Source organism: Fistularia commersonii, chromosome 15 (assembly GCF_037954325.1).
Source record: "Fistularia commersonii isolate RoL2024-O1a breed Wild chromosome 15, RoL_Fcom_v1.0, whole genome shotgun sequence".
Lineage (NCBI taxonomy): Eukaryota > Metazoa > Chordata > Actinopteri > Syngnathiformes > Fistulariidae > Fistularia > Fistularia commersonii.
Window position 1 is genome coordinate 7101622 of NC_141298.1, and position 24475 is coordinate 7126096.

Below are 24475 nucleotides of genomic sequence, written 5' to 3' on the forward strand. Positions count from 1 at the left end.
AAGAATAAATAAATACTGAAGAATTTTAATTTTAAAGGAGATGTCACAAAAAAAAGCTAATCAAACCTAGAAATACCTCAATTTTAATCTATGTTCTTTTATGCATGTTTCCTATCAGAGGACATATAAAATATATTCAATTCTTTCCACCGCAAGAGAATGGAGTAAATTAAGAAAAAAAAAATGGGAAAGCCTTTAATATGTATACATTTTTTGACATTTTTGAAATAAAAAAAAACTGAAAAAGTTTCAAATTTCTGCAAGGGCAAAAACATTGTCCCATCGAAGGGGGAAGGGAGGGGACGCTGTGATGTCACAAAGATGAGGCACACAGTTGTTGATGTTACTGTGTGCTATGAGCTGTCGCTACTGAACACCAAGAAGGAACACACATCAGGTTGCCTAGTAACAATACAAACAGCAGCAGTTCTGTAAGAAGACGAGTGTTCACCTTGCTGATATTGTGTGTTTTGTGTTGTTTGTGTGATGGAGAGGTTGGAGATATGTGAGTCTCAGCAGCTCTACAACCTCCTCAACCAGCACAGGTGTGTTTCCCGCCTGGCAGAGACCAACTTCCTGTGTTTAATGGGTGAGAAATTTCCTCCTGCTCATTCATCCTTTAAGTGATCTGTGGTTTTCTGAGGTGTGCTGGTAGAAAATATAACATCCTGTTCAAATATGTTGACACATGATATTCAGATTCACTTAGACTATCAGATTCACTTAGACTTTCTGCATTTATTGTGAGGGAAATGATTTTGTTTGTTTACAGTTATTAGTTCTGCACATTGTTTGAATATCGTATAAAATGTTGTTGGATATTTGTACGTAAACATTTAAAAAAGGTGGCCATATTTGGATCTCCAATAAAGATCACGCTCCAACTTGAGATATTCACATGGCACTCAAAGACTACTTAAAGATACCTTAAAACTACAATATATTTCAAGAAAATCTCTTTTGTATGGTTAAAAAAATCGAGTTATGCAGCAAAATGATGTCTCAAAATAAAGACACCAATTCTGATAGGTTATTCAACATGCTATTCATTTGAAAAGAAATCTCTTTAACAAATGTCTTGTTTCTATTTCTCTCTAGTTTCTATTTCTGAATTGAAATTCATCAGCAATGCAACATTCATGCAATATTTATGCTCTGGCATGCTGATAGGAGGCAATTCTATTATGATTTTCCTCCCAATGTTTTTATTGGCAGAAGCGCAACTAAATATTAGTACATGCTCATGGTCCTGTGAAAAACAAAGAAAATGTGACGTTTTCACAAATTTATATTTCACCCTAGTTTAGAACATTTGATAAATGTTTCCTGAATCCCAAGACGTCATTTAATTGTTACATTTGGTTTCAGGACAAATGAAGAGCAAAGTAAATGACTTTCACACGATTTTTTTAGCCACGTGTTTTTTAGCAAATTAGTAAACATTTTAGTTTATTACTTTTTAAATTCATAAGTAAAAACATTTTTTATCTAAATTTTTTAATCTAAATTATTTAGATCTGTTACCTATTTGGGGAGGGCGGTAATATATTGCTGGTAATCACTGTAAACGTTCACAATTGCTATGCAAATGTCGCTGCTTTTTTTCTTATGTGTGTGTGTGTGTGTGTGTGTGTGTGTGTGTGTGTGTGTGTGTGTGTGTGTGTGTGTGTGAAAGAGAGAGAGAGAGAGACTGTGCAGGAAAATGAACTCCCCATCCCTGTTTGTATTTGTTTCCAGATGCTCGTACAACTCAGGATTACAGAGTGAGCCACATTGTCACAGCGAAAAATGTCAATGAGGTGATGATCATATTTTATTTCAGGCAGCAAAACTTAGAATTCATGCCTTTATCCCAAACAGCACTGAAACTCATATAAGAATATCACTCTTATACAAATTTATAACCAACATTGACTTATCATCATTCACAGGAAGTTTATTTTTTGGACTTTTAAAGTGCTTTGTATCTAATTGTATTGATTTATTTGTTTGTTTTATTTATTTATGTTTCCACAATTTGCTGGTTATGGTTGAGAACACTTGAAGTCTCTCGGCATTTTTCTTTCCTGTGTTTTTTTTTGGCAGCTTTTGCCCTTCAGCCGTGGGCAAAGAAAACAACACTATCAGCAAATACCAATTGGGAATTTCCCTGAACAGTTCCAGATGTGGAATTTTCAAAAATAATCATGTAATGGATTTTAAATCTTTTCTATCAAATTTGGATCACAAGCAAATAAAATGGTTTAGTGCAGAGATTTCCAACCCCTGTGCTATGAGAGATCAACAGTTGTGCTTTGGGAAATTGTCCTATTTCATTTCATTGGTTCAAAAGATTATTAATAAGCGACTATTGAGAGGAAAAGGTTGAAAGTTGGCCGACATGATGCAGAGAAGTAAGGTGGATATACTTTGTGTCCAGGAGACCAGGTGGGAAGTTAGCAAGGCTAGAAGCTTAGAAGCAGGCTTTAAGTTGCACTATCATGGTACTGACAGGAAGAGAAATGGAATATGAGTTATCTTGGAGAAGGAGTTTGTGAGGAATGTTCTGGAGGCAAAAAGAATGTCTGATAGACTTATGAGTCTGAAACTGGAAATAGAAGAGAACAAGAAGTTCTGGAATGAGTTAGATGAAGCGATGCAGAATATCCCAGAGATGAGAGAGTGGTACTTTGTGCAGGCTTCAATGGACACGTTGGTGCAGGCAATAGAGGAGATGAAGAAGTGTTGGGCATATTTGGTATAAAGGATGGAAATGTTGGTAGCAAATACTTCTTTTCAAGAAAAGACAGGAACATAGGGTGACTTATAAGAGTGGAGGTAGGAGCACACAGGTAGACTACATCTTGTATAGATGAGGTAACCTGAAAGAGATCAGTGACTACAAAGTAGTTGTAGGTGAGAGCATAGCCAGACACCATAGGATGGTGGATTTGTAGGATGACTCTGGTGAGGAGGAAGATCAAGAGGACAAAGGCAGAGCAGAGGACAAAACGGAAGCTGAAAAGAGAGGAGTGTTGTGTGGCTTTCAGGGAGGAGTTGAGAAAGGAAAAGAAGCAAAGAAAGCAAAGAAGTGAGATACTGAGGTGACTGAAGAGAACAGACAGAAATGCAGGGAGATATTATATGAGGTCATATGATATGATATGATATCATATCATATCATATCATATCAATAGAGCTAGCAAACGCAAAACAAAGGAGGGCGTACGATGACTTGTATGCTTGGTTGGACAGTAAGGAGGGTAAGAATGATCTATACAGGTTGGCTCAACAGAGAGATAGAGATGGAAAGGATGTACAGCAGGTCCAGGTGATTAAGGATAGAGGGGAAACTGTATTGACAGATGCTAGAAGAGTGATGGGAAGATGGAAAGAGTACTTTGAAGAGCTGATGAGAAAGCCTTGAGGAACCCAGAGCGGACCTCATCCACCCCCAGGGTCCTGCTACTGAAGAGCTTCTTGACTGCTTCAGCAACTTCAGCCCCGGATATTGGTGTGTTGGCTCCAGAGTCCCCCAACTCCGCTTCCTCCTTGGAAGGCGTTTCAACAGGGTTAAGGAGGTCTTGGGAGGATTCCTGCCACCAATCTACAACATCATGAGTTGAGGTCAGCAGCTTCCCGCTCCCACTGCACACAGTGTTGAAGGAGCACTGCTTTACTTCCTGAGCCATCGTATGGTGGACCAGAATCTCCTTAACGCCCACCAGAAGTCACTCTCCATGGTCTCCCCGAACTCCCCCCATGCCCGAGTTTTTGCCTTGGCAACCACTGCAGCCATATGCTGCTTGGCCTGCCAGTACCTGTCAGCTGACTCCTGAGCCTCCTTCAGTTTGACAGCATCCCTTACCACTGGGATCCACCAGCGGGTTCGAGGGTCACAACCCCGACAAGCGCTGAATGCCTGACAACCTCAGCTCCGATCTACTACCTCAACAATGCAAGCACAGAACATGGCCCATTTGGACTCAATGTCCCCCGCCTCCCTTGGGATGTGGCTGTACCATGGCTGACCGGGAGCAACTCCAGAGTAAAAAAGAGTCCAGCCTTTCTCGGGAGGCCTGGTTTCAGACCCCATGGTCTGAGTCAAGGTGAGACCGACTATATCTAGTCAGAATCTCTCAGCCTTGCGCTCCAGCTCAGGCTCCTTCCCCTCCAGAGAGGTGGCAATCCATGTCCCAAGAGCCAGCTTCTACAGCCAAGGATTGGACCGCCACACTGCACCCCCTTGGCCCGTCCTGTGGATGGTGAATCCATGGGAAGAGGGAAGAGGGACCCATGTCAATCCTTCGGGCTGTGCCCAGGCCGAGCCCCATGGGTAAAGGCCCAACCACCAGCCGTGCTTTGCTTGGTCCTCCCCTGGGACCTGTTTGCCTGACCCTTCCAGGGGCATAAAGCCCCCGACAACATATCTCCCAGAATCACTGGCACATGCAAACTCCTCCTCCACAGTAATGTGGCTTTTTTGGGGTAAACAGGTTTATTTTACTTTACAGAACTTCTGCACTTTTGTGTCAATGTTAAGGAACATGAAACATGAGGAATGGACATTTCAACATTAATTGTCCACTTGAGGATTTAAGGTTGCAAGGGGGTACAATAAGGCATTCATCCATAAGATAAAACTTAACCTATAATATATGACTTGTTTTATAATAAAAAATGAGCCCCCAGTGTTTTGGTAACTTGCCGTAGACAAATATTTTCATGACAATAATTCTCATATAATTTTATGTGTCTTAAGCATACTGCTCCACTTTTGTTTTGACTACATTCCAGGATTCAGGAGGTGGGCTCTTGCTGCCGGAAGCTGTGGAGATCGACACCATGAGGCATGTTGTGGTTTATGACAGTGATTCCAGTTGCTTACAGGGCCAAGGTAATCATCAGAAAATAGCACAATGGGGGCAAATATTACTGTTAGTAAGAAATTAGAAGATGAAGTATTATTTATCATGTAGTAATATATACACCGCCAACACTGTGATCCTCTAATGCTGCATTCACTTGTAAGAGAATCTGGAAATTTGGTCACGAAAACTAACTAACAAAAGAAATCCCAACAAAAAATGCTGAGTGAACTCGAAAGTTCTCAGTGAGAAATTTAGAGACCATTTAATGAAACTGAATTTGGCATTTAATTCTATTTCACTCAATGGCCAAAGTAATAACTTAGGTGTTCAGTGATGCCGCGGACAATGCCTTGTAGACGGCTTCAAGTAAATTCTGGTCCACCATCAGCTCAGGAAGGGAAATCAAGCGATGTCAAATTTTACCAAATTAGAGCCAATTCACAACACTGTTGTCTCATGACACTTTTTATCATTATCATTATCATTATCATTATCATTATCATTATCATTATCATTATCATTATTATTATTCATTCATTCATTCATTCATTCATTCATTCATTCATTATTTATTACTTATCATTGGGTGAGAGGCAGTGTACAGCCGTTGATCCCAGGGCCAAATTATAATTATTATCATTCTTCTAATTATTATTATTACTATTATTATTATTGATAATAATAACATTATTATTATGGTTATTATTATTAATGTTGACAATAATAACAATATTAAGGACAGCACAAAAATTTTCCAGTGTGGCATTACTTCACATTTATTATGATTACCATTACAGACAACTGAACAGGGAGTGGCATAGCTGTATTATTATATTCCAGCTGGATAATAATTTCTCTAATTTCAGGCAGAGCTGTCAAATGCGCAATGGTTCTCGCTGTCGTCAGTCTGTATCCAGTCAAAATACTGAAAGGAGGTTTTCAGAAGTTCTCAGCGCTTTATCCATTTTTAAGGACAGAGAAAATTCTCTTCACCATCACGGTAAGAAAAACATGATAGAATCTGTGACATTTGTCCTTTAGGTGAAGTCTGGAGGAATTTAAACTGTCTGGTTGTCTCAAGTTTATGTTATGTTTAGAACCAGAGGAAACTTTGTCAGGAATGCCATAAGTGAAATTAAAAATTATGCTTCTCTATATATATGCAATACTTTTTGAGAAAACTTGATTGGTAAAAAACTCTTGTCTTGTTCTGTTGTTTCTTTTTCTTGGTTTGTTTTGGACAGCCATTTGTTGCACAATCTATTTTTCACCAATTTCTAAATATGATTTTCTAAATATTATTTTCAGACAATAAAAAAATAAATCAAAATAAAATAAATATAAATATAAATAAATATTAATTAAAAAAAATAAGCACACTAAAAGTACCAGGTGTTTATAAAATATGCCAATTGAATCCACAGAATTTGGGGATTTTTTTGGAGTATTCAATCCACTGAGAGGAGTATGTCAGCAGATATACATGTGATCTTTATTTTCCTCAGGAATTAGAACACCTCAGGTCATATCCTGTAGAGATTTTAGCAGGACAGCTCTACATGGGGGACCTAAACCAGGGTATGGACCCCGATGTCACCAAAAACCTGAAGATCAGTGCCATTGTCAGTATCTGTGAGAGTAAAAGGCTACAGTAAGACATTATTATCGATATGAGACATCCATATATTGTTGAGTCTTGGGCTTTTAAATTGATCTTTCACATTTAAACCTTCATTTATTCTGTTTTTCTAATCTCTCCAGTTCCTTAAATGAGAACCAGAGCATCCTGAACATTTCTCTGTGTAACATGGGGACGTCTGATTTATACTCAATTTTTGAAAATACCTGTAGTTTTATTGGTAAGTTTTTAACCTTGATACTATGCATAAATTCAATGTCCATGTTGGCTGCTGTTATGATTGGATATTCTTGGGATCACTTGGTCACTTTATCAAAGAAGAAACAGATCATGGTCTTTAAAATTGCAGAAATCTCAGGTAAAAGAAAAAACAACATTTCTATTCATTCTTGTCAAAATATTCTTCTCTTTGCGACAAGACTTGTTTTTCCTTCCTTGAAGACATTTCACCTGTCATCCAATAAAAACAAGTCCAGTTGCTACGAGAAGATGTTGACAGATATTTTTTTTTTTTGGATATGTTGCTATTTCAGTGGAGTACAATAGAACAATTGGTACAAAAAATTACAAGTAAATATTACCAAAGTGAAAATTTTAACTGAAAAACCATGTTCAATGAAAATGTATGACCTATAATGCAATAAAAATGATGTGAAGTACAGCGCTTTGGGCTCTCTTACTTCAAGGTTCATTATAAAATAAAGTACAATAGAACTTTTTATAAACACTTACAAGTTCTCAACTGTTTTGGCCTTCCCTATCTTCTCTGGTCTACAGCTGAGAACATCAGCAAAGGTTCCCGCGTCTTGGTTGTTTCTGCACAAGCCAGAAGTCGATGTAGTGCTGTGGCCATGGCCTTCCTCATGTCCCACCTCAATTACACTCTGGAGGTAAGGTTCACTTTTACTTTATACATTGCAGGATGTAGAAATATTATGGTTATATCTATCCGGCAAGGATATATAGAGAGAATTATAATCCACCTTCAAAACCTCAGAAATTAATTCTGAAAATATATGGAATGCGATTTTATCACCGAAAGATTTTAATGACAGCTTTCTTCAAACGTCACCGAAAATGTATTTATTTAATTTTCTTAATTTTAATTTAATCTTTAATTAAATTAAATTTTTTTTTTTCTTCTCATACCTGTCCTGTTACCTGCTGTTACATGTGACAAATCTCTACGGATCTTACACAGTGTGTACAACTTTATTTGTGCTTTTGTATGGTAATTTTTCTTGTGTGAGTGTGTGTGTGTGTGTGTGTGTGTATTTCTACAATATCCTACACTAATTTAACAATTTCCGTTTTTAGTAGATTTTTTTTATTATTTCTTTCAAGAATGTGAAATTCCCATGAGTAAGAGATTAAGAAATTTCCTTAAATCAAATGAATCTTGAAATGATGAAATATTGAATGTAAATCATTTGAAATGTCTCCTTTCATTTACAGGGTATGTGTAGTTTACTTGTTTGTTTTTTTTTACAAAAGCTACAATGTAACTAATTAGGTTAAAGATAAAATGGGCAAGTACATACATTAAAGATGCATTAAAAAAAAATTAAGATTCCATTTTTATTCATTTTTGTGTAACCCCCATAGGATTTACCTTTTTTTTAGGATGTTACAAAACAGAAAAATCAAAACAGCAATTTGTGCTCACTAAGTGAGTAAGTTCTGAAGAAAATCATGACCTGGTTTATTCCATTTCCTGCAAAAGAAGCAAACCTATAATTATCATCTGCAAGCAATCTGAATGAGCGGGAAATGTACTACCTTGCCTCTGAATTCACTACACTTCATTAAAAATAGCTAGTAAAATATTGTGGGTAAATCTAGAAGATATCAAATTGAATGTCTCTGAATAAGATGCTCCTGAAGGTCTGCCCAGCAGGATCATTTCCAGTAACTAGTAAAAAAAAAGTTTGGCAATCTCAGTCAAGCTATTTTTCCATCTCTACCTCACAACATATATTCTATTTCCAATTATTAATTTCTGAAGCTTTTGTGCTGATCAAACAAAGTTCCAAACATTTTGTCAGAGATTATTAACTGACTCAAAATTATATATTTTGAGTTGGTTTTTTTCCAACTGCTGTCTGACTGGGCTTCACACTCAATTATAATGAGAAGCTAGAGACTTTTTTCCTTGTGTCAGCAAGTTAGTTGTAAGCTGGTCGATATATGATGGAGCAGCTCCTCTATCAACAGACTTTCCTTACAAATATTAGGGGCTATTTCTATTCTTTTGCTTATTCTGATGTATGTTATCAATGTACATTTTATTTATTAACGCATTCATTTTTAAATATTCTGCCTTAAAAAGACAAATAGCATGTTCATGGAAACAAAGCTTATGATGCCAAACATCTAAAAACAGCTGCTTGATAGTACTGTGTCATTATTTGCATTAACTGAATATTTACATAAAGCTCTGAAGTAGCTCCAAATTTGACTGCTACCTCAGTGGCTGCAGTTTATAGATGGTTATACTAAAATTAATTTATTTTTTTATTCAAAGAGGCATCAAAGCGACATGATCACATGAGAAAAACTGGGTGGAATCAATCAGGACATATTTCAAATTGGTTCCCTTTTTGCCAATGCTCCACCACTTCAAGCAGGACATATAGTCATAGTACAGAACATTTTTATATGAACTGCATTTTCAGGACTTATTCTGCAAATCTGACTTCACAGGAAGCGTGGAGGCTGCTGCAGAAATGTAAACCAGACATGAGGCCAAACAGTGGCTTCATCCAGCAGCTGTCTGACTGGGAGCTTCACACCAGGGGGCAAAAGGTCACAGATATCTCTAGATTTTAATAAGACGCAGGAATATTTCACCAGCTACAAAGCTGTTTTTTTTTTTTTTTTGTCTTATTTTTTATTTATTTTTTGTATACATAGAAAGTGGTGAGTCTGCTTTTCAGTTTTTATACACAGACAGACGCCTTAAAATGCAACAATAGCTAATTTATGTTTACCTATCCAGTCTTTTTTATTTTCCATCTTTTATTGGTTTTTAATGACCATAGCCTTGTTTAATGCTTCTGTATCTGGAGCTTTATTTATTCTTATTATATCTGCAATTTTCCCCGTGTGGTGTGGTGGATGTATCACTCTTGTCACATATACATTATATAAACAACATAAATCAATTTGTTCCTCGTGAGAATAATGTCAAAAAAATTATGTTATCACAGAAGGTTATCATTATTTGTATGGTTGTGCTTCTTTTTAAAACAAAACCAATAAGCATTACTGTTTCATACTTAATTGTTCAAACTCTATGTAACTGTTTTCTATTTTAATCGTTATTCTTATTTTATTTTAATTTCTCTACTCTCCATATTTGTGCCAAGTTAAAAATGTTATTTGCAAATATTGCTATTCAGGATTAAGCTGTAGTCTTAAGCCTTGAATAATATTTTTGCTCCAGATTTGATGTGTTTTAGCAACACTAGTGAGATTTATAACAACTGCTCTTAAAATAATAACTAGTAATAGAGTAATTAAATTAGCAGTTTCTTGAAGGAGAGTATTAACTTGTCATTTGACCGAGAAATACAAACTGTATCAATCCGGATCAATGAAACCATTTTGATTGTAAAATCGTGTTAACAATTTTTTGAGTTTTACACAAAATCCAAGGTAAGAGAAAAAGAAAAATGTGCCCGACATTTTTATGGAGGCTGAGTTTTGTGCTTTGATCTCGAAATGCCCGACAATGTACATTTTAAAGTAACTATTTAATATTTTGAGTCGCTGATTTGCCATAAGGAGTCGCCTTGAGTGGAGACGAAACGTTTGGTTGAACGATTCGTTTGCAAACTCGAAAACATTAAGTACCACATCAGATACAATGAGTGAAGCGCGCAAACGCCGGAAATGAAGAAACCGGAAGTTCCGTATCACATCGTTAATAAAAGCCCCAATGCGTTGAGTCCGATAAAATCAGCCTTTGTTGTTGTGTTCTGTCACCAATTGTAAATTTATTGTTTGTAATTGACACAAATGTACTAAATGAAAACAAACATGACATGTCAGCAACAAAATTGTGAATTATTCGTGGTATTGACACACTACTTGTATGTACATACTCCTAGTAGTTTGATACTGTAAGCTATTTCCTCTGCTGTTGCCTAGCATTAATGTATTAACATTAATGGTAAGAACACTGTTAGTAGGGTGGTAAATGTTACGGTTTATGTCATAAAATTGAACATTAATGTGGCAACATTGGTTCACATAAAGTTTAAAAGTTTTAAGTACAGTCGTGAAATATTGTGAAGGCTCGAACAGGAAGTAGCAGCTCGTTTCCTGAATAAGTTTAGCTACATCATCACATTTGTTGCTCAACGGAGAATGACTATTTCTGAACTCGGACAGCCTGTCCACCGAAGTCGGGGGTAAAAATGCTATTCAGTCCGACGGGAGTGTCTGAGTGCTTTCGGGAATGGGAGGATTTGGAGAAGGACTACCAACAAATCCATGTAAGTTTCGTACCGTGATATCTAAGCGCCTTCTCCGGGTTTAGCCACCGAGTCGAGTGGGAGGGTCAGAGGCGAGCGGAGGGATACGCCTTCAGCAGCCCAGACAGCGGCTCTATGTTGCGGCCAAAGTAAGCCGAGTGAGTCGGGTGGAGTTGAACCGTCGACAGAGTTCCGGAAACATGAACGCGACTGCCTTACTTGACATGTATGAAGTCAACTCAAGCTTTATTATGGATTCTGTTATTTGCCGGTAGAGGGACTTGCTTTGGCTTGAACTTATTTCAAACCTATTTATGGTATGTGTCGCTCTCCTCAAGCAAAAGAAAAAAAACTCTTGAAATTAAATGCTGAATATTTCAATTGAAACACTCAAATATGCAAAATACCAAAGCATCCTTCTTAGTCCTAGGCCTCTCTACCGTCCTATTTTGTCTGTGCACCTATCCCGGCAGGTACGCCCTCCACATCGTCAAGTTACTGCATTACATGCACGAACTTCCGGAATAATCCCTCGAAATATAAGCTCTTTTTAGCCCAACAGGATGTAATTATACCCTTCCTGAAATTGTGGATAGATTTCAAAATAAAGCAAAAAAAAAAAAAAAAAAAAAACCTCTTTCATGAAAAGTTCCTCAGAGTGCTCCTTCCACTGGCCAGTGCTGTTCTCTGTCAAGGTTAACAGGTTTCCTCCAGGACTGCATGTCTTTCCTTCCTCAGTCATCTGATAGTTTGTCAGCGCCTCCTCAATGCTACCAGAACGTCCTTGGCAGACACTGAAACTCGAGCCCCTTTACTCATTGTTGGTTTCAAAAGTCCTCATGGCAAACCATGCCCAATTTTGTGGTCTCTTTTTTTCTGCTTGATGACCTCTATCATCAATGGTTTACATCATGGATCCCCAAGTCGTCAAACATCAATTAACTAAACGAAGCCCCAAAACGCTGATACCACGATGCACACGGATATAGATCATTTAGATTTGTCATTTGTTCAGTAGGAACAGAACTAAGTCCTTGCATACAGGCTGACTACTCAGATGGGCTGTCCTCACATAACCTCAAACAAGTATTAGAGATCTCCCTCTCTCTATTTATAATTTCAAGGGGGCGACCTGCTCATTCGAGGGTAAAATCTCTTATACACTGGTGCTCAGCAGGGGACAAGTGAGTATCCCCTCATCCGGCTGGCGTTTTTCATCCTGGGTGACTCCAGACAAAAGAGAGTCCAGTCCCTCTCAGGGGGCTCAGTGATGCATCTGACTGTTTCTAGTTGTCTCCTTCCTCACCAGGGAGGTCAAATTCCTGTCCATAAACAGCTTACCACGCTCACACATTCACCTCTGACTGAACCCACTTGGCAGCAGCTTCTAATTGTTTGCTCAGGCTATACCCAGCTGGACCTTGGGAGACCTTACCAGGGATTGGATCCTCCTATAACAACCGAAAGAAATGAATCTATCAGTATTTGAACATCTTCATGGTCTCTACTCCAGGACACCCATCGTCTATACAAGCAGAAGCTGGAGGAAGTGACCAGGTTGCAGAACACTTGCAGCGGAGCCATTGCCCGTCAGAGGAAGAAGTTGCGAGAGCTCGACGCCTCGCTCAAAGAGTGAGTGTCATCAGTCAGATGACCTGAATCGGATTATATTCTGACAGTGTTTGCCGGATTGAACCTGCCGTTAAGTTCAGGTAAAATCCAAGCAGCTCTATCTTAATTATGCTGTTTCAAAATTATGGAAAATTGCTGTTAGTCATTGTGGACCTTCAGCAAGAACAAAAAAAGAAATCTTAATAAAATGGCCAAGTCAACATCTGCAAGAAAGACATTGTTTGAACCAGCATCATCGAACTAAAAATCTGCGAGGAATTATTGAAATGACAAAATAACAAGGAAATAATTACCATAAAGTACCTAAAAAAAGGCACCCGTAATCTAGTCAAAGGACGTATATGGACAACATCTACAAAGATGTAAATAGATAACGTCAAAAACAAGTTGGATTTAAGTACTTATCTTGTTTCAGGTCTTCAACTCTTTTCAAGCACTTTACCTCTTGTCAGATTTTCCTAATTCTTTTTTTAAAATGGTGATTGCAAATGTAAATGTTTCCTATTGTCACTGCTGTAATACAATATCCAACTCCCCAGCTGTCAGGATTAACATTAACATTATTTATCCCTATTTTTTTTTATCGTCACGTTTCACAATCATTGTGACTGATGAAATTAAACTGTTGTAATATTTATTTCACAAATGAATAGATGCAAGGAAAATCAGCCATTACCGAAGCTAAGCTCGGAGGATCTGGATTCTATCACCGAAATCCAGGACTCAATCAGGGAAAGAACGGATTGTTTCTCGGAGATGGAAGCTTTCCTGCCCAAGAAGAATGGGTTTGTTAGTATTTGACAAATGGGGGCGGCTGGGGGCAATTAAATTTATTCGCAATTGAAACAAATTCTCTAATGTTTGTCATGCAGGTTGTATCTCACTCTGGTTCTGGGAAACATCAACGTGACGCTTCTCAACAAACAATCCAAGTAAATGGCTCTGCACTGCTTCACGATGAAAGCCTTTATGAGATAGTGACATAATTATCTCTCTTTTCCAACAGGTTTGCCTACAAAGATGAATATGAGAAATTTAAACTGGCGCTGACCGTCATCCTCTTCCTCTTCTCCTTCACCTGCCTCTTTCTCTTCAGCTATAGGTCAGATTTCACAGTAGATTTCTTCTTCCTGTTCAAGATGTACAGTTATCCTAACAGATGATGTGTAATTTTATCAGTTATTTTAAGGATGAAGTGATTATTGAAACATACGATTGGGGAGAAAAAAAATATATATATATATATTTTTTAATATATAAAAAATATATAATAATAAATATATAATATATAATATATATATAAATATATAAAATATATAATAATATATAATATGTATAAAATATATATATATATTTTTTTATTTAATAAAAAGATATGGGGAGAAAAAACTTTTGGGGTTTTTGATTACACTTTTTGCCATTATTATAGTTGAAAAATAATAAGAAAAAAGTGTTTTACTTTTAAAATCTGTTTTAAGTAGCACAGAAAATGAAACATCTTAGAGCCCCGAGTTGGGTTTAAGTGGCAATTTTTATGGATGCGGTTGGAAAAAAATGGAAAATAGTTGTTCAGTTAAAGAAAGTTTTCAACTTTTGATGTCAATTCGTAAAAATATTGACTTTCTTATTCAAATTTTTTTTCAGACGGTCAGGATGGGTACCTCAAGACATTGATTGGTCATCATGTTTTAAAAAAAGATGTAAAAAACTAAAAAATGGCTGCGGCTTTTAATGTGTGGGGAATGATATAGTTTCATTTCTCCAATTTAGTAATTGTTCTTACTTTTATTTTACTTTTCTGCAATTTCACTCAATTGTTTCCAAAAATCATCTGAAATTGCCGTCTGTGAGGTTAGTATAGAAACACAGTAAGAGATTAACAGTAAAATTTTGTTTTGTTTTGTTTTAAAATATGCGAAATTTGAAATTTAAAACTGGAATCTATCCTCCCATGATATATATGCTTTTGTTTTGTTTTGTTTTGTTTAGTTTTTAGTGTTTTACTTTGAAAGGATATTCTAGTCACATATTTCTATTTAATAGAAAACTCATAGAATTGCTTACCTTTTTTGGCAATGTACTCTTGCAATTTTCTCACATTTTTTATTCTTCAACCAAAACATCACGAAATAACCAAGAGAATATTTCCTCACAAGTTTATATTTATTCTTATTTATACATGTCCTACATTCCTTGTGAGTATTGTTAAGTGATATTATGGGTAAAAGTTATTGTTAAAGACCTTTCAAGTTAAACTCAAATATTTCCTGTAATAATAACAAAAGTGGCATGAATGTTTGGAGTTTTTAAGTTTGTTTTAGTTTGAGCTCTTTTTTTATATTTCATATTATATTTTACAGAGTCTTAGATGCCCTTTTCAACTTCCTGCTGGTGTGGTATTACTGTACACTCACCATCCGGGAGAGTATCCTCATCAGCAATGGCTCAAGGTCTGATTTACTGTCTTTTTCTCAGCTTTATCTGTATTGATAGTTGAAAATGTCACAAAAAATTGTCACATGTCGATCCAGGATCCGAGGCTGGTGGGTTTTTCATCACTATGTGTCGACCTTCTTATCTGGAGTCATGCTGACCTGGTGAGGCACCTCGTCCGCTTCCCATAGAAGTTATTAGCATGAAAGTACCTAATAAAGAGCAACAAAATTACCAAAACAAGAAAGAAGAAAATTAGTAAGAAATGACCTGAAAAATTTCTTTTGTTTCATTTAAAGATGATAAAGACAGAATTTGCAAACTAACTGAAAATAGCAAGAAATTGCCTCAAAGATTACTTACATACACGGAGAACATACAAGAGTTATTACATGAATGTGTGAAAGTAAATGCCCCTTTCTGCCTTAATAGTAAAGCCTTGTTGTTTGTTTGCAGGCCTGAGGGGCTTCAGTACCAGATATTCAGGAGCCAATTTCTTGGTTATTGTCAATATCAAAGTAAGAAACTCAAGCATTATTCCACACCTAAACACTTAAATATGCAAGTACGTACTGTACATTACACTCACTAGCCACATTATTTCATATACTTTTTCAACTTCTTGTTATTGCATGTAGCAAAGTCAGCAAATCATATGGACGCAGGTCACTAACCTAGTTAAGGTGACCTGCTGTTGTTCAGAACAGGGATAAAACCATTTAAAGTGATTTAAAGGTGATGGTGCCAGACAGGCTGGTGTGAGGATTTCAGAAACTGTTGCTCTACTGGGGTTTTCATGCACATCTGTCTGAAGGTTTTAAGGAGAATGGTATAAAAACATTAACTATCCAGGGAACAGCAGTATTCCTGGGCAAAAATGCCTTGGTGGTTGAAAGGCAATATTAATGCCAATAACTGCTTACAACCAAGTATGCAGAAGTCCACAACATCTTGAAACCTAAAGTGAGTGGGCAGAAGACCAGACTCTGCGCCACTTAAATCAGCTTATAACAAGAGACTTTCAGAATGGAATAGTGTTCCCAGGTCTGATGAGCCTCAATTTCTTATATAACATTTGGATGATGGGGTAAGACTTGGGCATAATCAACTGGAAAGCATGGGGTCACCCGGCCTTGTTTCAACATTTCAGGCCACTGATGGTGTAATGATGTGAAGAATATTTTGTTAGCACATTTTGCCCCCTTAGCACATACTGAATATCTTATAAATGTCATAATTACTGGTACTGAATATGTATAAAGGTCTCAACTGAGGCACTGAGCAAGACTTATGGGAAAACATAATGAATCCTACTGGGTTGTATATCTCTTGATACGCACAATGGTCGCAAATACTGCAAACCAACAAAGCCTCATAAAATGGTTTTGGTTGGAAAAACTTGTTTTGGAAATGCAATGCAGACAGAGGCACTGTTATTCACTGATTGTAAGACTTTTTTTGGGGTTCTCCTGTCTTCATAAAGGTTTTTTGGGCCAAAAGATTGCCTCAAAAATGCTTTCTTTTCAGGATGTAGGTTAAACTGACTACTACCAGAGACATATAAAGCAGTGTTGATGTTAGCATTTTAAGACTTTGTCATTCACATATCCATTACAGCAGGACTCAGCCCAAAATGCACAGATATTGTTGGGAGATGGAATGTTCACTCTGAAACACCAGTCATGAGAATTTAATGCATACTGTATTGATGTGTGTCTAGGTTTTGTTATTTTTACCTGCTGGCAGGGATTTATGTTCATGTTATGAAGTTGATGCAAATTTACATTTTGAAAATGACAAAAAAAAACAAAAAACTTAACAATCCACAACGAATGATGGTGGATAAGATAAGCCAAACTTATCTTAAATCAACACTGCTCCACAAATAAAATGACAAGGAATTCACCTTTAAGAAATAACTTAAAACTTTGGCAACATTTCTGAAGGAAAAGGGAAAAAAATTAAATTAAATGGCCAAGAAATCATCTAATAATTGCCAAAATTAGAAGCAATGGAAAAGCAATTTTTTGGCACAAATTTTTCTCATAAATTTGTTATATTTTACACATTTGTTTTGTTATAAATTTGACAATTAAAATTACAAAAAGCTCCTCACAAAGGGGCAGTTTGCTAAAAGCAATTTAATACCACTTCATCATTGTGTTATGTTGTTTATTGCCCCCTTTATCCTTAATGATTTTCCGTTCAGTTGTATTTATAAAGCTAGAAATGCAGGTATCAGAGCCTGGGACTTTATGAAATGGTTGATTAGCATTGGCAAAGCATCGGGCACCATGAGTATGTAGTTAAAGAACCAAGAATGTTTCTCTGGAGGTTGTCAGCCATCCAGGTCATGGTTATTTCTTGTCGAAATCTTTTCTTGGCAACTGGACTCGCAAGAAGGAACGAAAAACCCTCTTGGATGAGAGGTAAAAAGTCTTTAAGAGAAGAAAAGAGTAAAAGAAAGAAATTACAGTCCAGCTGCCATGAAAAGATTTTGACAAGAGCATAGAGTGTTGCATAAACAATCCAAATAAAACGTCAATATCGCTTCCTTTAGGCTTCGTCCAGTTCCTCCAATATTATTACCAAAGTGGTTGTTTGTACAGACTGAGAGCCCTGGGAGAAAGACATACCATGGACCTCACTGTCGGTGAGTCACCGGTCTAACACAACACTATATCAACAACAGACAAGCAATAGTAATTGACAACAATTGAATTCAAATTCAAAAAACTTTATTTGGCCCATGGGGGCAAATACAATGCAATTGAAACAATATGCTAATATTATCAAATTGTCCCAGCATGATTGCCAGCTAATGGGGTATAAATAAAAATGATGCTTGCGCAGTCGCAGTATGTCAGTAAATGCTAACACAATAAATGAAAATGATAATGCTAAAACCATCAGGTATGCTGGTACATTTACAGGTAGTGTCGAAATCGCACACTCTCCCAGCTATGGGGCAACTAAAAGATTATCTTCTCTTCAGAGGGTTTCCAATCCTGGATGTGGCGAGGCCTGACCTTCCTCCTGCCCTTTCTCTTCTTTGGCCATGTGAGTAAACTTTTAAATTACCTATCTTGAAAATCAGAAAGGAATCCATTGAGAGACTTGGGAATGCAGAGGAGGGTAAATGCTGAATTTTAATAGCAGTGATTTTCAGTTTCCAATGAACTGATTGTTTTGATATGACAATATAATCGTTACATTTCATTTTTCTGGTAATATTATATCTTATCTAATATTATGATCGATATTGATTTGTAGTTTTTATTTTAGGGAACTTTTTTTGCCCCCTACAGTATTTTCACATTTGACTTTATTCAAACGCTATCGCATTGACTTATCGTACCATATTGAAGAACACATTAGCAATGACTGACCTCTGACCTCCTGCTCCAGTTCTGGCAGCTCTACAACAGTCTAACCCTGTTCAAGATGTCTCAGCTGCCTGAGTGTAAAGAATGGCAGGTTTGCGAAACTCACTTTCCATCTGATAATCAACAGGGGAATGTCACTTACGGTTTATTAATGTTCTATACGTCATTCATACCTGAGATGACGGTGCAGGCGGTAACCGTTGTGCGTTTGTTTGTTTATTTGTTAGGTGCTGATGTGCGGCTGCACATATATGCTGCTTTTCCTGGGGAACTTTTTTACCACCTTGGGGGTTGTTTACCAGAAATACCTGAAGAACCAGGAAAAAACTAAGATCCTCTAGATTTACATCCCATGATACTGACCTCAGTGTGACTTAATATCTGGTTCCTATCAGGGGACTTATATATTACACAGACTAAAACCGGCAGGTTGACAGTCTGCTCTGATATGTTTTTTTTTTTATTTTTTATTTTATATTCCTGGAGTTACTCGAACTGCATATAGCGGTAGTCCCATTTCTAAATGTAAAGAAAAACAAGAAATATCTCAAATCTGATTTTCTCTGCTCAGAGGAAGTATTTGATATTAGAATGAAAAAGTTCATGAAAGCTCAAACTATACAATATGGTCTTCACTGAAGGTGACGGCAGCATATATATACCTCCAGAGTAAGAGACTCTTTGTGACTATCACTTTATTAGAAAAAAGATACTTTCTCTTTTTTGTGTAATAATGGCTATATTCAAAAAAATATAACGTCATTATTATTTTTCTTGTAAGATTATAACTTTGTTCATGACTTGTTTCTTTTAAATTTGCCAACATTTGTTTTTTAGTTTTTGAACTCGGACTTTTATTTGCCCAATCGTTCGTCATCATAACCTTCTCTTTTTGAGATGACAATATTTCATGGTATTCTTGTAATCTTAGCACTTGTTCTTGTTAATTGTGCCTTAATTCTTGTAATATTGTTACAATATTACTTTTTTGATAAATTACATTGAAATATGTGAATCAACTCAATGGCTCAGAAGGTTTTCGTCATGTAAAATAATTACCCAATTGGCATAAAATCACAATCGTGACAAAGACATAATTCCCATCATAATTTTTCCTTTTTAATATTTCTCTTCATTTTGATAATGAAGAAAAATGAAAAATGATTGTACTCAGTGTTGATATTGAGGAAAGTTATCATCACTGCCATGATTTAATGTCATGGTATTATGTTATGAAATTGAGAACAATATTTATCATAAATTCAGATGATTTTTTTTCTCTCAGAATTTGACGTTAATGTCACGGTATTTACTGCATTTTATTGATATTTGCGTATGACTTCAATGAGGAAATTCCACCAAGTTACCAACAAGAATGTGATTAGAAATAAGTTATATTAGTACCAGAATGAATTATTTATGTACTTAAACTAACTCCTGATATTATGAAAATGTGAAATTACTTAATATCTTGTAATTTTAAATGAAAACTTTTTTTTTTAAACTGAAATCAGGGTTCATCAAAAGAAATGTGAAACTTGTCAGCAGCCACTGATATATTTGGCATCCAAAACCCATAATAATGAATTAATTTTTAAGAGAAATAATACTAAGCTTTTTAGAATGACACTAAAATATATCCCTTTATTTATGAATGTATACTTCCAGGTGAGGCTTTAAAATAATCTTATTTAATAAACCAAAATATCTGCCAGGGTCCAGATGAATGTGTGAGGCCAATTGGGATCCATACAATAAAAAATGCTATAAAATTGTGACATTACTATGCGCTCTAAATGCCATTTCAGGTTCTTAGTATTTTTGTAATGTGTTCGAATGATATTTAATGTGTGAGGAAGCTTTGAAACTCCATTTCATGTTAAAATTGTACCTAAAGATTAAAGTGTGTCTTGCGAATCCCTTTGGCGAGTAGTTTTGTCACTACACACTGCATGAAATACTCCAAACCTCCATTTGTTTCTGCTGCAATAACATTTATGATTTTATTAGCTATCACATGACATGAAAATTGCCTTCAGCATTTTTTATGTCTCTGTTTCTAATTAAATAATTTTCAATTTGAAAGTGATTTTGTTTTGTTTTTATAATTGTACAAAATAACTGCAATTGTGCAAAGTATGTTGGTACACATTTGGCATACATTTATTTAGTTGGTCTGCAAAACTTAAATGAATCAGAATCAGCACGATGTACTGTCTCATAATTTCCACAAGATGGAGGCAATGAAGTGCTTTTCAATTGAACAAATGGATTTAGGATGCACTTTTTTCATCCAGAAAGTGAAGAAAAAGCTATGATGATGATGACTAAAAGAGTACTTTGTGTATTTAACCAAATTTTCTTTATGTAGCTCTTTCTACAAAATATCATAACACTACATGAACTTAAAAGCCATCAATTTATAGGAATATATTCTCAATCTTGTGAAAACAAACTTGTAATACTGTATTAACAAAACAGTTACTACACAAGGAAAAAAAAAAGCATCCACTGATTAAAGTTGTAATATAACTTGAAGGGAGATCCTCTTTTAAAGATATAAATATAAATTCAACCCACAGCTTGTTTTAAATTAAAAAGTTTATGGAGAATCACTTTTACGGACTGGAAAAGGCACATCAGACAGCTTTCAAAAAAAAAAAAAAAAAGAAATTATCTCGGAATTTTTAAAGAAAAAAATACTTTAAGATGAAAAGAAATGCTACTTAAAATGAAAAAGATCCAACTTGGAAAATTGCTAACTTTTCCTTGAAATCAGCAAAACTGCAAGATGCACCCATGAATTAATGAAGGGGCTTCTGAGCGAGCCCTTTCAACCAGACGCCCTTTTTTTGCACCATAAATATCAAAGGTTGGTTTGTCACTTAAATTCTCTGACGGTAACTTCAGCGCCGTCATCAACAAATTGTTGTTTATTAAATATCAATTTCAGTAAAAAGAAACAAGTAAAACCTGATTTTGAAAAGACTTATATAAGATTGCTTGTATAATACTTTTCATAAAAGAAGAATGATAAAAAATAAAGGAACTGAAAAGGAAAAGAAAACTTAATCAGGACCATGAAATTCTAACAGGATCTTGAGAGACAAGAAGAATGAAAGATCTTTTTTTTTTTTTCCATTTAAAAAGCTCCTCCGGCTGGAACAAAGAGAAATATTAATATAAGGATGCCAGGGAAAAGATCAGACGCAAAAGAAAACCTGAAATTTTAACATTAAAACATGAAGACCAGCTTTGGCCCCAATTTGTTCCACAAGAAGAAAGAAGTGCTGCAGGCCAGAGAGAGAGAGAGAGAGAGTAAGGTGTGTGTATGTATGTGTGTGTGTGTGTATGTGTGTGTGTGCCCTCATCTTTCATCGCCCTTATTAAAGCTGGAGAGCAGGGGGTTGAGGTTTAAGGGGATGCAAGTCCTGGTCCTGATCCTGATATCAGACCCTCACCTGCCTGGCTTTGGGTGTCAGATAAAGACCCGCTGATCAGCTTCACTGACTTCCTGATGTTTAAATATCCATCTGGCCTGAGTGATTAAAGGAAATGAGAGAAAAAAATGCAAACTGAATACTGGTAAAAAAAAACAGAATTACCAGATAGTCATTGAAATTACTAATAATGGTAATAATAATAATAATGCAAATTCTAATAATAATTATGATAAATTATCAATATTAATAATAATAATAATAAGAAGAAGAATCGGGTCCTTTCCGTCCAGGGTTGCAAGGATGATGTTGAAGATGATAATGAAAATAATGATAATGATAATATCAAAATCCAACAAAATAATCCAACCGTTAAAATGAACGAGAATTTGTTATTTTTAAAATAGATACATTCCCCTTTTTATTTTGGAGTAGTTTTTTATAAAAAAATAATGCATTTAAATTTGATTAAAATTTAATATTTAAATTAAAATTTTATCATTTTATTATTATTATTATTTTACTAAAATAATGCATGAATTTATTGGTCTCATGATGTTGCGGTGGTTATTGCTTCACAGTGAGAAGGCCCGTGGTTTAAATCTAACAGGAGGGAGTTTGCATCTTCTCTCTGTCGTTTCTGGGTGAGTTTCTTCTATGTTTCGTCCCACAGTCCAAAAACATGCAGAAGGTTAATTTGGAGTTCCTAAACTGCCCAGACATGTGAATGACAGAGTGAATGATTGTTTGTCTCCCTATGTGGCCCTGTGATCGCCTGGCAACCTGTCCGGGATGAACCCCACCTCTCGCCCAACGACAGCTGGGACAGGCTCCAGCACCCTTGCATGCTCAGTGCCGGATAAGAGGTACACATAATGAATGAATAAATGAATGAATGAATAGTAATAATAATGAAGAAACCGGATATCTCACTCCGCATATAATTTTCTAACCTCACAATCAGTAAACAACTTAAAATTATGTTTTCGTCTTTTTTCATCAGTCTCCCGTCCAAATACGGTTGAGATTGTGATAATCAAAATGTGTAAGTATACACAGTATATACTGCAATTGTTGCTTATCCTGATCTAAACTAGCGAGAACTTTGCTTGATTTGAAGAAATTACTATTTCAGAAATCTGGCCATTTTCAGTTTGGCAATAAAACTGTGAAGACATTGTTCACACTGTAGGTAAAGAGACGATTTACAATCTTGTCATTTAAGAAAATTAATTTCCCCAAGGGGATCAATAAAGGATAAATATAGTTAGACAGTCAAATGTTGTTAAAAAGAAATTCTAAAAAAAGACTATCAATAACAGACAGATGTCAGTGTTGGAGATGTGTTTCCATAGCATTTAAAAGGCAAATAAAAGGTTCTTGAACCAAAGTCCCTTTTTTTAACTTGTTTTTCTAAATGCATTACGCTTACGCTGATGTAAGCGCTTTCTTTTTCTAAATCAATTGGAAAACGGTAATTTTTTGGAGAAACATCAAAAAGTTCCATGTTCAGCCACAAGTAACAGTTTCCCATAGCAATGCTTGACTTTATAAAGAGAAATAATTTGAAACAATTATTCAACATCTAAATATTACAATAAAAAAAATAAGCAGTTAAGTCAAAAAAGAGAAAAGGAAAAGGTTAAAAGTAGGCAATTGTCAATACCTGCTTTAAATTTCCAGACTTCTTTCTCTCATCTGTCCTCATAATTCAGTCAAAGCGGTGAAAAAGCAGAATTACATAGAAACATAAGAGTGTTGAGCCTGTGCAAAGAGTAAATCATATCTAATAAGTCTGAAAACACTTTAATGTTCCCACAGCTTTCACATCCCAGTTAGTAAATTAAGTCCCTCGACAGAAAAAATAAGTCACGTGTTGAAAAAGGATGTGAGATTTGCATCTTTAATGAAACGATACACGAATCATCTACTATTTAATGAGGCTACCCGGCCTGAAGAGAGAAAAAAGAGAATTCATCTTTATTTTAAGGCTTTTTGGGAGAAACCCGATGCGGACCCCCATCCCCACCCATGCACGCTTTCTCTATGCTGGGGTTTGGAGCTGCTGGTTCCCATGGCAACCCCTGAAATCAGACAGATAGGGGTTAGAACTTGTTTCTTCATCCATCAAACAGCATTTTTCAGGCAGCGATGATGACTTGCCAGCAGAATATTTAATGAAAGTCTCATCGAGTCCAGATCTTACTGAAGGACGGACAAACAAAATCTCTCTTGCTCGCTTTTACATCAAAATCAGTGAGCAACTGATTAAAAAAAAGAGATTTTTTTTGAGTCTGGGAGAAATTAACAGAAAATATCCAAAACATTTGAAAATATGTTAAAAAAAAAAGTGAGAAATTGACAAGAAATGACTGGAAAATACAGGAGAACTGGTGAGAATAGCACTGAGAAATTAAGAAATAATAAAACAAACAAAAAATCCAGAATTTTTAGGTAATTAAGAAGACATTATCTCAACAAGTTAGTTAAGGAGGGAGGCAAATATCCTCCAAAAGTATGAACGAAAGCCTGACAAAAAAATATAGCCGAGGAATCTAGATGGGCAATAAACTTTTGATTACTTATTACTCGATAAAGTGTTTTTAGTACATATTTA

The 24475-nt window shown here is 35.8% G+C and overlaps 2 protein-coding genes across 3 annotated transcripts in view; both read left to right on the top strand.

Annotated features, from left to right (window-relative positions):
- The first annotated feature begins 486 nt into the window (after positions 1–486).
- styxl1 (serine/threonine/tyrosine interacting-like 1) lies at positions 487–9748 on the top strand. The gene is made up of 8 exons (XM_086160838.1): positions 487–589; positions 1738–1799; positions 4777–4876; positions 5717–5850; positions 6356–6501; positions 6612–6709; positions 7267–7379; positions 9193–9748. Exons 1-8 carry the CDS (start codon positions 487–489, stop codon positions 9316–9318), a joined length of 882 nt encoding a protein of 293 aa, XP_086016964.1. The 3' UTR covers positions 9319–9748.
- Positions 9749–10813: 1065 nt separating this feature from the next.
- tmem120aa (transmembrane protein 120Aa) overlaps positions 10814–24475 on the top strand; it is a 68271-nt gene continuing 54609 nt past the window's right edge. The window contains exons 1-12 of one of the 2 annotated variants that reach the window (XM_086160593.1): positions 10814–10988; positions 12481–12599; positions 13253–13384; positions 13472–13531; positions 13606–13701; positions 14960–15049; positions 15131–15196; positions 15489–15550; positions 17593–17685; positions 18028–18092; positions 18441–18509; positions 18646–20332. In XM_086160593.1, the coding sequence (XP_086016719.1) occupies positions 10911–10988; positions 12481–12599; positions 13253–13384; positions 13472–13531; positions 13606–13701; positions 14960–15049; positions 15131–15196; positions 15489–15550; positions 17593–17685; positions 18028–18092; positions 18441–18509; positions 18646–18759 (1044 nt within the window). In that variant the 5' untranslated portion in view covers positions 10814–10910 and the 3' untranslated portion in view covers positions 18760–20332. Of the gene's footprint in view, positions 10989–12480; positions 12600–13252; positions 13385–13471; positions 13532–13605; positions 13702–14959; positions 15050–15130; positions 15197–15488; positions 15551–17592; positions 17686–18027; positions 18093–18440; positions 18510–18645; positions 20333–24475 lie in introns of those variants that run through there. The other variant, XM_086160592.1, reaches the window with a different exon arrangement.

Excerpts from the sequence above, each read along its gene's own strand:
- styxl1 (XM_086160838.1), top strand. The coding sequence starts at position 487 with ATGGAGAGGTTGGAGATATGTGAGTCTCAGCAGCTCTACAACCTCCTC. Across the intron at positions 4,877-5,716 it reads CAGTTGCTTACAGGGCCAAG|GCAGAGCTGTCAAATGCGCA; the intron begins GTAATCATCAGA and ends CTCTAATTTCAG. Across the intron at positions 6,710-7,266 it reads AAATACCTGTAGTTTTATTG|CTGAGAACATCAGCAAAGGT; the intron begins GTAAGTTTTTAA and ends TCTGGTCTACAG.